At 60.8% G+C, this 14,355-nt stretch overlaps 2 protein-coding genes across 8 annotated transcripts in view; both read right to left on the bottom strand.

Moving 5' to 3' along the window:
* Positions 1-9,879, bottom strand: part of SLC38A8 (solute carrier family 38 member 8) — a 32,754-nt gene extending 22,875 nt beyond the window's left edge. Inside the window, exons 1-5 of one of the 7 annotated variants that reach the window (XM_053210899.1) lie at positions 9,165-9,879; positions 8,564-8,709; positions 1,637-1,718; positions 1,093-1,187; positions 659-849 (exon numbers count right to left, since the gene is read on the bottom strand). In XM_053210899.1, coding sequence (XP_053066874.1) covers positions 659-849; positions 1,093-1,132 — 231 coding nt within the window. In that variant the 5' untranslated portion in view covers positions 1,133-1,187; positions 1,637-1,718; positions 8,564-8,709; positions 9,165-9,879. The other 6 variants (XM_053210898.1, XM_053210895.1, XM_053210897.1 and 3 more) reach the window with 6 other exon arrangements.
* A 447-nt stretch (positions 9,880-10,326) lies between these two features.
* MBTPS1 (membrane bound transcription factor peptidase, site 1) overlaps positions 10,327-14,355 on the bottom strand; it is a 52,373-nt gene continuing 48,344 nt past the window's right edge. Inside the window, exons 22-23 of the mRNA XM_027076299.2 lie at positions 12,366-12,496; positions 10,327-11,134 (exon numbers count right to left, since the gene is read on the bottom strand). Of these exons, the coding sequence (XP_026932100.2) occupies positions 10,938-11,134; positions 12,366-12,496 (328 nt within the window). The 3' untranslated portion in view covers positions 10,327-10,937. The remainder of the gene's footprint in view (positions 11,135-12,365; positions 12,497-14,355) is intronic.

The following is a 14,355-nucleotide window of genomic DNA, read 5'->3' as shown; positions in this document are numbered from 1 at the left end:
ACCGGGCAGTTTCCCGAAGGACAGAAAAGGCCCCGTGGCCACGATCAGCTGGCCGCCATACAAAGGCAGTTAAGATCACGTCTGTGGACCAGCTCCCCACACAACTCAGCTGTTGCTATCAGCTGCGGAAACAGAATCTTCGCAAATAAAATGAAGCTGTGCTAATCAGCGGCCCTTCTCCGCTGGGGCTGTCCAGCCCTGGCCTTTCTAGAAGGGAGTTCAGGCTCCACATGCAGCTGGCAGAACTGGCTGCACGGCTGTGACGGGGCGGCGGGCCAGGACAAGTGTGGGGTGGGGGAGTGGGGGTCACAGCATCTTACACCCGATCCGACCGCACGCAGGGCTCAACTTTCAGCATTGAGCTGTAACCAGCCGGTGAGAGGAGCCAACTGGCCAGGTGACCGCCTGCAGACGATCACTTGAGGCAGGCGCCTCCCCACCCCCCACCCTCAAAAGCCTAGGGGTGCTCGCCACTCGGGGCTGCGGTGGGAGGACCCCGTCCCGCGGCAGCTGAGCAGAGAGCGGACGCCAATGGGAGTCTCCAAAGGGGTCGTTTCTACAACAGGCAGCTCCCCAGGAGGGATGCTGAGGATTCCCGTCTGGATCCCACCCCAGGAGACCCACCCCCCGCCCCGAAAAATGCTCCGCAGGTGCTTACCAGCTCCACCAGGAAGGCGGGGGTCACCCCACCCGCCTTGTGGAAGGCCCAGGGGAAGTTGAGCAGGCCGGCCCCCAGCGCGGATTTCAGGAGGATGAAGACAGCGCCCAGCGAGGACAGAGAGGGGCTGGGGGCCGCGGGGACCGCCTTCTCTGAGAGGACTGGGCTGCCGGCCGTCGGTTCCTCCATGGCTAGAAGCAGCAGGGAGGCAGGGGGGGTGGGGGGGGTGAAGAGGCGCAGTCCTCACACTGCCTTCCTGGCTGTGACTGGTCTCGCTCCCCAAATCAGAGTCACCCATCTGTCCCAACGGCCCCACGCCACGGGCTGCCTCGTGCTGCCCTTTTAAGTGACCCGCTCCCAGGCCCCGGTTTATCCTCACCGGGGGACCTCCTACCCTCCTCTCCCGAGCCTCCACCCCAGCCCCTCACCCTTACCCCCAAATCCAGACTTCAAGATCAGATAGTTGTCAGCCATCAGGGACAGGGCTCAGGCTCGCTCCAGCTGGTTCAGCGGCATTTCTTGGGCCCCACTGGTGGAAGAAGGAAGGTTCTAGCTGTGCCCGAGGTGGGGAAATGATTCGGGAATTAAAGGAGCTCTAGAGAGCACGTGTTGGGGTCATGTCTCAGCACCAAGGGGAACAAGGACAAGAGGTCAGAGCCATCGGTCCCAAGAGCTTGCAGCGTTCTGCGACTGCCAGCCTGAGGAGGGGGTCTTAAGACGCCCTCCCCTCCCCCACCCGGGTGAAGGCCCCTCCCAGGAGGCGGGGCTTTCCTGGCTGCTGAGGGTCTGATGGAGGGCAGCTGGGAGAGCAGGAGGGACAGGCCTGCACCTGATCTCAGTCAATGACCTGGGCCCAGGATCCCTCTCTGAGGCCCCCCAGTCTGAGGAAGGGGGGCTTGGTTAAGAGCTCAGAGCTCAGCTAGACCATGTGATCTCTCCAAGCCTAGTTTCCATCCACAAAGGGGTCCGCGTGCCCACCTTGCAGCTCGCCGTGGGCTGTGGGGCCCGCTGTGGACTCAAGAGCGTGCAAAGGCCCAGGCAGTCAGCAGGTGCCTGGCCCCTGAAACGAATGTGCACGTGAATCGCCTGGGGTCTTGTCGGAAGGCAGATTCGAATTCACTGTCCCCTCGGTGGAGCCCAGACTCCACATCACTCCCGAGGTCCGGGGAGGAGGGCGTTGCTGGTCTGGGACCAGACGTTGAGTAGACACTGCTTCTCCGACCTGCTGTGCTGTCCGCTGAGATGGCAGGATACAGGAAATTGTCCCCTTCGGGAAAACACAGGTCCACGAAGGTCACATCCGGAATTCTAACGTGAACCGGCTTTACTCCTAGCACCCGGGCTCGAGTCCCCTTGAGGGCGTGTGACAACTCAGGTTGAGGCTGTGTGACAGACAACCCAGCGGTTTCTGACTCCGTGGGTCTGAGAATCTGCATTCCTACCCAGCTCCCCGGTGACGCGGATACAGCGGGTGCAGGGACCCCCTCTTAAGGACTGCGGCTTTCAGTTAACCATCTCCGGAGCCAGAGCCTCACCCGATCAGTCCTTATCTGGCGGACACCAGATCAGCGCCCAGGGCTTTTTCTCCATGTGGTTTCCAACGGTCTCCATCCCCTGACCGTGTCACCAGCAGACTGTTGGTCTTTGCAGGCTCCGCGTAGAGGCGTTGAGTGAGCGTTTGACCTGCTGAGTGGCAGGCGTGGATGCGAAAAGGGAGCCGGGATTGTGGCCCAGGAGCGCACAGCTGGACCGGCGCTCACCGAGTGAGCGATGCTGGGAACCGGGCCCTGTAGCCGGCGCTGGGCGTCTCACTGGGTCCCCCACAGCGAATCCCGAGGGGGTGACACCATAGTGCTCGACGCAGAGCGGGCAGTGAGCTCAGGCAGGTGGAGCAGGGGGCTCAGAACGGGCCCGCTGGCAAGTGCCCGGGGTCCAACCCTGGCTGCGTCATCCCAAAACCTGCTTCACCCCGCACCCTGCCTGGCTGCCAGCGCCCAGGACGGGAAGCACTGAACCAGAGAGTGAGAGTAGGATTCCGGAAGAGAGAAAAAGGCGTGACTTCCCCCACACAAGTAGCCTCCTGAAGCCGCCATAACAAACTCACCAGCTGGGGGTCTCAAAACAATGGGAATTTATTCTCTCCCAGCAGGGCCGCCCTCCCTCCAAAGGCTCCAGGGCGTGATCCCTCCTGCCTCGTCCAGCTCCTAAGGGCTCCAGGCGGTGCTGGGCTGGTGGCCCCGTCCCTCCGAGTGCCATCTTCCCACACCCGCCCCGTGTCTGGGTCCTCTCCTATTCGTGGGAGGACACCTGTCCTGGGGTTTGAGCCCACTCACACATTCCAGAATGATCTCATCTCGAGATCCTTTCCTCACTGCACCTGCAAAGCAGAAGACCCATTTTCCAGATAAGGTCACATCCACAGGCTCTAGGGCACACTACTCAGCACGACAGGGGCCACCCTTCAGCACACTGCGCCCCATGGGGCTGGGGCCTGAGTGCGTTCTCATTCGACGCACGCAGACTCACAGCGAGTCAGAGGCGAAAGACAAGGGCTCCGTTCTGGAGGCAAGGCCGACGTATGAAGAGACCAGGACTAGACAAATAGGGTCCAAAGAGTAGCAGAGGTGACCACGAGGGGCGCCTGGGTGGCTCAGTCGGTTAAGCGTCCGACTTCAGCTCAGGTCACGATCTCGCGGTCCGTGAGTTCAAGCCCCGCGTCAGGCTCTGGGCTGATGGCTCAAAGCCTGGAGCCTGCTTCCGATTCTGTGTCTCCTTCTCTCTGCCCCTCCCCCGTTCATGCTCTGTCTCTCTCTGTCCCAAAGATAAATAAACGTTAAAAAAAAAAAAAAATTAAAAAAAAAAAAAAGGAGGGGTGACCACGAGACCCCAGCTGCAGGAGGGCTCCCTGGAGGAAGGTGAAGGGCAGGGGAAGGGAGGCATCGGAGGAGCAGGGAGTCCCTGTGTGAAGGCTCAGCCAGGGGCCCCGGGAAGGCCTCTGGGTTCTAGGGGGACCTGGGAGAGGCCATTCTTGCTGGACCAGGCGTTTCAGCCCCACCTCTTCCCTGTGGAGGTTTTCCAGGAACGCAGGGAGGTCATCGGCCAGGCCCGATGGGGAGGATGCTGGGCACGGGGGACGGGGGGGGGGGGGGGGGGGGGGCGGGGCGCGGCAGGTGGAGGGCGCAGACCCAAGCCGGGTTGGGGCTCAAAATCCGCATAGCTCGCACCCTCCGCCCACATCCACCCCGAGGCGCAGGGAGAGATGATTTAGCTCCCTCCCTCACCAGCGGCTGGCTTTGTACTCCCTAATCTGGGCTCTGTGAGCCTGGGGCACCTCCAGGTCCCTGCCTGGATACCTCATTAGCTGCCCATTAACGTGCATGACTAAGAAATTGGCCACCGGGCTGTGAAATTCCACTCGAGGAGGAAAACCTTAGTTCTGAAGCGCTTTGATACTCGCTCTCTGCCGGCCTCCCAGGGCTGCCGTGACCTTTCTGGGCTGTGGAGAGGCGCCCTGGGGGCCCCATCTGTGTGGGCGGGCGGCTCTGGAGCACAAGGGAGCCAGTGAGGTGTCAAGCTGGCGCCTCCGTGGGCCAGGCAGGTGGCAGCTCGGCCCGGCGCCCACGCACGGGAGCGCCTGTCATCAAGGGTTGTTCTCCAGGGTCCAGCTCCTTCTTTTCTCCACAGAGTACGGGCCACATGACAGGTTCAGAACTTCAGGGAGAGAGTGACCTCGCTTGTTTCCCCAGACCCGTTAGAATGTTCCGGAAGACAGATGAGGGCAGGTCCCAGGAGCCAGAGTCCCTGGCTCCCTTTGTGCACTGGTTCTGTGGTCTGGGCCTCGCTGGGACCACTGGTGACATGGGATCACAGCAGATCCCACCCTACAGGGCTGTTCCGGGGATTCCTGAGAATTCTCTGTGCTCTCGGCACAGGAGTGAGAGATGTGTGTGGAACGGGGCATGTCAAACTCCACCATCGGTACCGATGTGTCTTTACCTCGGCCTGATTCTGAGCTTCTGGAACAGCATTCTGAACCCCGGCTACACAAGAATACTGGAGGAACTCTTCACATGGCTCAGGGCTTCGGATGACATTGGTCTGGGCTGTGGCGGGCATCCGGGCTTCCAGAAAGCTCCCCAAGAGCTGCTGAGGCGCGTGGAGGAGCTCGGCTCTGGGCAGGCAGGGTCCCTGTGTCACCTGCGCTCCTGAGCCCGTGGCCCCTCCTTGCCCCCACCGTCTGTGTGTCTGTCCCTGGCCAAGGGCAGCACCCTGGGCGGGGTGAACCCACTACTGGAAAAGGCCAGGAAACAGACTCTCCCCGGGAGCCTCCGGAGCGAATCAGCGCTGCCCACGCCTGACTTTAGCCCGTGAGACTGATTCTGGCTTTCCCGCCTTCAGAACCACAGGAGAAAATGCTTTGTTTTCAGCCACAACTTTGCAGAAACTTGTTACCGCGGCAGCAGGAAACGGGTCCACCCGGCACCCCGGGCCCTGATGGCGGCGCCCCTCAGGCTGGAGGTCCGTGGACCCCTGCCCCACGCTCTTCCGCAGAGTGGAGGCTGGGCCTCCAGGTGACACAGGGCCCAGGGCACGGCCCTGGCAAGTCCTGCTGTCCTGTCCCCTCCCTCTAATGAGGGGCTGGTCCCAGAATCTGGCTCTGCGGGAAGGGAGGGAACGGCACCCTGCCTCTCAGCCAGAGGAGGAAGTGCCCGGGGGGGGGGGTTCAGCAGCCAGACAGCAGGCCGATGGCAAGGGCAAGGCGGTGAGGAGGGCGCCCAGCCCCTGCAGGGGCTCTGTCATCGGGTTCTGACCCCTGGGCCCGTGCTGACGCTGGGGTCTGGACGGCCGGACGGCCTCTCCCAGCCTCCAAGCCAGGGGCTCCCACCTCGCCTGGTACCAGAACCCCTTGGGGAGACGTGGGGGTTTTGGTGGTTATGTCACACGCACACAAGCCACCACCTTAACACCCTCAAGCGTGCGGCCAGGTGGCACTCCGTATACTCACGATGTTGTGCAACCATCACCACCACCCCGTTCTAGGACTTTTGTCCCCCAAAGGAAACCCCTTTACCCGTCAGCGGTCCCTGCCCCCACCCCGCCCGCTTTCTGTCCCTGCGTTTGCCTGCTCTGGAATCACACAATTTGGGGCCTTTGGTGTCAGGCTTCTTCTGCTCAGCCGGGCGGTCTCGAGGCTTGCGATCAGTACGCTTCATTCCTTGGCGTCTGGGCGGGTCACCTTCTGCTCCTCGGCAAATCTGCGGATGCACCTCTGGCTCATCTGCGGCTTTTGGCGGTTGGGAGTCGCGTGGCCGCGGGCTGCCACGTACACACTTGGCTCAAACACCTGCTTGCGATTCGGTCGGGTCTACGCCCAGCCGCGGGAGAGCCGGGTCGTATGCCAGCGGTTCACCTTGGGGAGCTTTTAAAACTCGGGCCGCCAACAGATGAAACCAACATCCTGTGTGTTAATATCCGCTTATGTGGGTAGTACCAACCGTTAAGAAAAAAAGCGAGAATTTTGCTATTTCTCTGGATGCTTCTATTTAATCTATTTATGAGAATCCCGGACTCCATTCTGTGTCCAGCAGATCTAAATCTAAGTAGCACCCCCATCGTTACCAGGAAGTGGGCATCTTTCCCGCCATAGGGAAAGGGGAAGGAGCCCTGTGTTGAGGGGCCTCAGGCCCAGGTCAGAGCTGGGCTTTGAACACTGGCCTCACCGCGGTTTCCTCACCTGAGAAATGGCAGTGACAGCATCACATGGTGCTGGGACCCCCAGGTGGCACAAGGCACATGAGACACGGGCCGTTGTGGCGTGCCCGGTGGCTCAGTCGGTTGAGCGTCCGACTTCCGCTCAGGTCATGATCTCACGGTTTGTGAGTTCGAGCCCCGCGTCGGGCTCTCTGCTGTCAGCTCAGAGCCTACAGCCTGCTTTGGGTTGTGTCTCCTCTCTCTCTGCCTTTCTTCCACTAGTGCGCGCTTTCTTGACAATAAATAAACTTAAAAAAAAAAAAAGACACAGGCCGATGCCAGGCGGGCGGTGAGCACCCAGCAGACGCAGGGAGTGCACACGTGGCCGGGGCAGGTGCCCTCGGGGCCATCGTGCGCGGAGCCTCCTCCTGGGGGAGCACTGGACGGTTACAGGCAGGTGCAAGACCTCAGACCCTCGCGTCCCTCACAAAGGTGGGGCTGAGGGTGGCGCGGGGGCACCCAGCTGTCCCCGTTTCCACTCCTGTCACACGACACCTTCAGGGTTCCTGCAGACAGGGCACCTGCCTGGCTCCCGAGAGCTCGCACTGTTAGGGATGAACCTGCCTCTCAGGGCCCCCAGGGCCCCCTGGAATCCCAGGTGTATCTGTGGTCGTGGTGAGCTGACTGCTCGTTTTTGTTGTTTTAAAGGTGTAGGTGTTCACTGGGACAAGGAGAGCTCACACCAGGGCAACGAAGGGTCCCCTACAAGCAGGGAGGCGGCCCAGCCCGGGCCCACAGCCATCACGCACATCTGTCACCACGGGATGGTCTGTTGCCGACCACGCCTGACACGCCTGAGTGCCACTCAGTGAGGAGAGGGCCCACAGCGGGGAGTGGCCAGGCGGAGCTGGACTCCACGCGGCCTGGGGCTACGGCCAGGGCTGCAGCTCAACACCTGCGCCAGGTGGGGACATCCTCTGCAGGACGTGCCTCCGGGTGGACCCGGCCATCCCCAGGGCAAGCGCCTGATGAGGCCCCTTCTAGGGGAGGGCGTGTTTTCCGGGCCCCCATCAACTGGTTTTCTCCAGAGGTTCAGTCCCTTTCTGGATAAGCGCTCCCCCATGAAGAACTCTCTCTCAGGTCAGCCCCCCCCCACCCCGCTTTGTCCCCTGCCGTCCACACACCCCCCCCCCCCCGCCCACCCCGGTTCCATCCAATGCCTCTGCGTCTGGTCATCCTCCCCGTGTGTCGCTGTCCCTGACGGGAGGCGCTCAGGCTTAGCTCTGATCCTGATGCATCAATGGTGTGCTTCTGGGCAAGGCACGGAGCCCCTCTCCGGCTGCCACTGCCTCTGTGAGGTGGGACCCGCGCCACCGAGCCCCCAGCTGTGCCTGGAGAGGAAAAATGAATGCGCAGCGAGCCTGGCACACGGCTCCCGACGCTACCCCTCTGGCTAGCAGACCGGCAAGGACCCACCTTCCTTCCTTCTCCGTTACACCTCTATCGCAGCACTTTGGGCAGGCAGATCACAGAACAGCGGCCAGTTCCTGGGCACCCCCATCCGCGCCCAGAACTTCAGGATGCTACGAAGCCACCCTGTATCTGAAGACCTGCCACGGTCTTCACGTGGTCACTACTGAACTTCACTTTGCCACGTCAGACCCCAGGCGGGTTCCCTGCGTGGAGCTGGTCCCTGAGAAGCCTGGTGTGCTAACGACTCTTCTGTTTGTGACTTGGTCTCAGTGTGCGGTCTGTGTTCACGCCTGTCCGATCTCTGTCCTCCTGTCCTGTCCCACCTACACGACCCCGCGCCCAAACCTAAACTGCACACGTGTGCGCCCTGATATGGCTGTGAGAGCACTCGATGCTGGGCTGGCAAGGTCCACCCCGTCTAAACGGGAGAGCCAGCCCCGAAGGCCAGGGACACATGCGAATGCCGACCTCGAAAGCCAGGTGAGGGATCCTGGCGCGAACAGGAGACGCTGCCAGATCCAAGTTCCATCTTTCAGGGATGAGACCTCCAAGTCGCCAGAGCCAGGTGCACCCAAGGCCTTCAACCAGCGTGGAGATTAACTGTCCCAGCTCACCGCTCTGGGGTCTAGAACTTCATTCCACAACCACATTGCCATTGCTGTTAGGAGAACTTTGCAACAGAGATGGAGGGACAGCCTAAATCACAAGAAATTTCTCTAATTCAATCATTTGCCAACATACCCCAGATTTCAGGCTTCCCTGGAAAAATCTGAAGATGCACTGTCCCTGAGACAAGGCCTGGGTGCCCCAGCCAGTCCCAGCTCCCGCAGCCTGCTGTCTCACGCCGAGGCCACGTCCTCATTCGGAGGACCTGTTGTCGCAGAGGCCTGCGGGATGAAGATGGGCCACGGGCCAGCCCTCACGGTGCGAAGGAGCAGGCGGGGAGCCGTCCCTGCCTGTGGAGGACAGGCGGGGGACCAGAGGCCCCATGACAGACCGTGCACAAGCCCCTTGTTCTGATGGGCCGACGCTACCCTCCGGTCACTGCTCACCTGAGGACACAGGCTGCCCTGTGCGAAAATGCTCCCGCCCCGGGGGCTGCTTGGGGCAGAGAGAGCTTGGTGGGGCCCTAAGCAACGCCTCCAGTCTTGAGGCAATAGCCACAGAGTGCAGTTAAGAACTGCAAGGTCACCAATGTGACCTCCAAGGATGGCCCGTCACAGGGAGCACTGGGCCTTAGTGACTCCTCCCTCAGCCCTCGGCCTGAGCCTTATTCTTCCCAGGACCTCCTCGGCACCCTGATGCCACACGGCCTCTACCCTTCAGGTCAGCGCATCCTCACCTGTGACGTGAAGGCTGAGGTCAGCCGGCTGGCACCCAGAAAACAGACCGGACAGGCAAGGGTTAAAGTCAGCAGGCTCCCTTGGATTAGGCTCTGGGTTCCTACAAACCGGCACCTGGCGGGTAAAACGGCCTCCATCACAATTAGAAACTTCCATGCTTCAAAAAGGAGCCAACCAGGCAAGTGGAAAGACAAGCAACAGAATGACAGATGCGCCAGCCACACACCGAGGAGGACCCGGACCCAGAACCCACGAGGCGCTCCTACGGGTCTGTGATAAAGAAAAGCCAGCTGAAACTGGGTTTAGAGAACAGACACTTCTCTAAAGACGCGCAGACGCCCGTAAGCACACGCAAAGACGTCCGACGTCGTTCAGCTTCAGGAAAACGCAAGTCCAAACCCCAGCACAGACACCACCCGACACGGAAGCTGGCTGCGCTCAGATGGCCGAGGGAGGGCGAGGACGCGGGGAACCCGAGCCTCGTGCCCTGCTGCTGGGGATATCAAATGGTGTGCTCGCTTCGGACCAGAAAGTCTGACGGCTCCCCCGAAAGCGACACAGGGCGCGGCGAGCCCCTCGCCCCCGGGGACCACCCCCGGCAGAGCTGAAAACTGGCGTCCGCCCAGAAGCCCGTACCCGAGTACCCTTAGCACCGGGACTCCTCTGAGAGCCACACAGCGGGGTAGCTCCAGCGTCTACCCCCCCGAGGCGCACACACGACAGCGGGCTGGTGCACGGGCCCAGAAACGCCACCACACCCTGGACATGTTCTCACACGGCCGTGTCTTGAAAATACGCTAAGGGGAAGCACAAGGCCTTGTATCGCGTGATCCCACGTGTGGGAAATGTTCAGGACAGGCAGCACGTGAGGGGCTGCCACGGGCCAGGAGGGAAGGAAAAGAGGCTGATTTGCTAATGACAAGTTTCCTTTGGGGGTGATGAAAATGTTCTGGAATCCCAGGGCTGATGGTTACACAACCTTGCGAATACACTGAAAGCCACCGAATCGGACGCTTCGGAGGATGGTGTAGCACGTGAGTCATACCTTAAAATGAACGTGGACGACAAAAACCCCAGCCCCTGCAGGGTGACCCGGACACGTTCAAGGTTGTCCGCAGAGAAACAGGGTGGGCGGAAAAAGAGCCTTCTACACCCTTCTACTTAGCTTCATATAGGTAATGCGTATTTATTGAAAATTTTCTTCACCGACAATGGTGAAATCAAGACCCCAACTTACAAAACAGGATGGCAATTGATACTTATAAAAATAAAGCCAAGGTCTGTGTTTCACAGATTTGTGCGAGTTTCCTTCCAATCTCAGTCTGTCCTTTCATCGAAAAGGAGATCACGGAATCTGTGTTATTCCTCGTGATGCGACAGTAAAAAAACCGCATTGCACGGACAAAAAAAATAGCTTTGTTTCCAAACAGCGCGAGCCCTTAAAGTGACTTTTCCCAACAATAAATATAGAAAATGGCCTTGGACGAACACAGTTCCGCTTGGCTGCAGCCTTCACCTGTGTAAACGTGGCCTCCCTCTCGGTGCGCAGCGACCGCGTGAGGCCTCCCCGGAGGCGGGGCCGCAAGCCCCTCGTGCAGGGCCCCGGCCACCGCGACACGCACCTGCACGCGGCACGCGGGTGGCCCACTGAGGACAGACCCACGGACGCCGCAGCTGGACACAGGATCAGCCCCTGGGGACAGCGAGCCCGCCCGCCCGTCGCGGCCGTCCTCGAAGGCGCTCTTTGGCTGTCACGGTCGGCGGGTGTGACGTCACACCGAAGGGGTCTTTGGCGGGTGCGCCTGCTGCATGAGCTGGGGGCGCTTCACCCGGGGCTTCCTGCGCTTCGGCCTGCTCTTGGCTTTGTTGATTTGTACCACAAAGAAGGCCAGGACCACCATGGCTCCCAGGAAGGCGAAGACGGGAATGGTCTGGCCCACCTCCTGGTTGTAGCGGCCGGGCATGATCCCTGCAAGAGCACAGGGGGAGTGTCAGCAGCGCCCGAGCCTCACAGCCACGGCCACGGGCTCGGTCTCAGGCAGACGCGTCAGAAACGAAACGCTGACTGCGCTAACCGGGCCCATGGGGCAAATGTCATTTTCAAGCCTCAGGAGAAGTGAGCTCAGGTTCCCAGATGAGCAGCTTTGGGGGCCGAGGTCTTTGCTCCTTCCCCTCCCCACGCCCACCGTGACTGGCCTTCCTCCCACCGCACACGACCCACGGTGAGGGTGCGCGGAGCTGCTCTGTTCCCCTAAGTGCGCCGGCAGACGGACAAGTGTGGGCGCCGGGGAGGAGAGGAGGTGCGGGTGTCGGAGCAGCTGAGAGGGAGGGCGAGCGGGGAGGCCAGGCAGGGAGCAGGACGGCTGGCCGAGTCCCCGACCCCTGGGAAAATCTCCCACACGTAGGACACAAGGCTAGAAAACAAGAGCGGCCACTGGAGGATCCCTGGTTTGTCAGTATGACTCTGTAACCGGGCGATGCTGGGGTTCCAGAACGGACCATCATCAGTGCACCCCTTGACTCCAGGCAAGGCCCTCAGGAGCTCGGCCTCACCACACAAAGTTCCCAGGGTTGGAGCACAGGGGCTATGGTGCCAATTCCCAGAAGCAGTAGGCCCTGGGAAGCTGTGACCTCTGGGGAGAGCACAGGGATCCCCAGAGAGAAACTGCCCATGCCATGCTGGAAGGACCGGGTAAGGGAAAACCGGTCCCTAAGCCATTGCCTGTAGGGGACGTTCCATGTCATGTGGAACGAGGGGACCACGTCAGAGCAACTGAGGGACACAAAGCTACTTTTAATGGAGGATCCCAGCCTAGTAAAGCCCCATCCCAGGTGGGCCAGACCAGACAATCTGTGGAGACCTCTGCGCTAAGGGTTTAGGAACCAGGGTGGGTCAGCCACTGGCTGGGACCAAGACCAGCAGATGGCAGGCGTTCCCTGGGACACACAATACACCCTTGTTTGCAAAACTTTAACGAGAGTATGCAAATTACCCTACTGCAAAAAGTTTAAGCGTAGCACGTGGCTATCGTGAAAGAAATTCATATTGAAAATGCAGGCAGAAAGTTCTGAAGGGATCATGGCGTGTTAGTTCATGTTTCAGGCTTGCTTCTGGCCCACCTGGTGGGGGATGGGGGGGGAGGGGGGTACCGGAACAAACCAGAACAGGCTCTAGCACAAGGAAGCCCCGAAGAACTGACCTCCAGGAATGTCCCAGGCACTGCTCTCTCCGGGGGACAAGGGTCTCACTTGAGGGCGGTTCGATCGAAAGTTGGGTAATACCACTTTGTCCAGGTCGATGGAGAGCAGCTTCTGATGTTTCCAAAGATTACTTCAGGAAAATGGATGAAAACAAGACAAAAATAAGCGGTTGCACTAGCCTACGAAGCTCAGTCAATGCCTGAGAAATAACAACTGCTTTAAAGAGAAAAGCGAAGCGACGTCCCATCGACACCCAAGTCCAGCTGCGTGCGCACCAGGGACAGCTTCCAGGTCCCAAGACAGAAATGTCAGAACCAACTCCGTGTACACGAGCTGTGAGCACTCAGAGCAGGGCTCAGTCCTACTGGGTTCCTAACGGGCCCCCAAGAGCCTGTTTCTGCTTAGCGGCCACGTCCCCGAGCGGCGGGAGAGGAAAGCGCGCGCTGGCCTCTGGAAGGAGCCTGAGGACGGGAGCCGGAGCCGGGGCTCGGGGACCCGGGCGGCCGAAGGCGCGTGCAGGTCTCTGCGGGGGAGCCTGCCCTCTGAGGGACGCCGGGAGCCAGACCCCGCCTCTGCCCTCACCTCACGGCCACCACGACAGTAACACCACCCGGCAGCGGCAGCGAGCAGTCGGGAGAGGCGGGCCGCCGGGCCGGGCGTGAAGGAAGGAAACACGCGTGCTCTGTCCCCGTGCGGGGCTCGCAGCGGCGGCAGCGCTGCTACTCCCGCTCCTGACCCCGAGGCCGGCCGAGCTGGCGGGACCACACCCAGAGAAGAGGGGGGCCGGCGCCGGGGGCAGACGACGGCGCAAACAGGCCGTCCGAAGGCCGCTCTGGCCAGCTCAGGGAAAGGAATAAAGGGTGTCTGCAGACCACGAACTCCCCGTTCTTCTGCTTCGGCCTCTCCTGGAAAAGGCCGGTCTCTCACTTCGGCCAAGTGGAAGCAAAGACACCCGGCTCTCTGGGCACCGGGGGGGTGGGGTGAAGGGGCACGGGGCGACGCGGGTCTGGGCAGGGGCTTCCTAGGCACCACCTACTGGCGGGATGCCAGTGAGCACAACGGTCTGTTCCGCCTCCCAGGATCTGACCGTATGTTCCAGGTCTCATGAGTCCAAAAATGAAACTCACAACGCCGTTATGGGATCGGTGCCACGGAAGCTTTGCGACCTGCAGCTGGACGTGTGCGGGGCTGTGTGCTCCCCCTGACAGTGAGATCCAGCTCCGGAACTTAATTATCTGGGGACGGCACCGCCTCGTTGAACAAGCGTGCAGACGGCGGGCTGTGCCGCACCGTCGCCTGAGCAGTTGGTGACGCTCTGATGGAAGGAGGGGGGGCACCTTGCCCACGGCCCCTCTCGGGTGCGGCCACTCTAGGGACGGACACCGGACGTCCGGCAAAGACACCGAGAGAGAGATGGGTCTTCACGTCAGAGACGGACGGAAGCGTGCACTCGGCACGGGGCGGACGGACGCCAGGCCTCTCAGGGGCTGTCTGGAGCCGCCCGACACGGTCTCACGTCTCTTAGCTTCACGATCGAGACCCAGAGTTAGGTCTCTGGGGACCGAGAATGATTTTCAACGGGACGCGAAGTGTGAGACAAGGCTGCGCCGAGCGGGCGTGTTAAGAACCATCCCCGGCGGGGCTGGCCACGCCCAGGCGCCGCACGCCTCCCGACAGCCGGCTGGCGTCTCACAGATTACGGACGTGGACGCACATACAGACCAAGCGAGGCTTATCCGTTTCTGAGTCCCCAACAGCAGCGTGGGGAAAAAAAAAACGGGCTGTGGGAACCTGGGCCAACACTGTCCACAGTGGGAACTGCTGACCGCAGCTGGAACCGAAGTCTGGTCTGGACGCTAGGATCGTGGGAGGTTATGAATAAGTGGGATGTAAAAATGGAATCTTATCAGAAACGATTAAACGATGGGATGATAACTGGAATGGAAAAATACTCCATAATCAGTTCCGGCAAGAAGCAGCTGACGAAGA

This window comes from Acinonyx jubatus, chromosome E2 (genome assembly GCF_027475565.1).
Source record: "Acinonyx jubatus isolate Ajub_Pintada_27869175 chromosome E2, VMU_Ajub_asm_v1.0, whole genome shotgun sequence".
Taxonomy (NCBI): Eukaryota; Metazoa; Chordata; class Mammalia; order Carnivora; family Felidae; genus Acinonyx; species Acinonyx jubatus.
The sequence above is the reverse complement of the archived record's forward strand: the minus strand, read 5'-3'. Positions and strand labels throughout refer to the sequence as shown.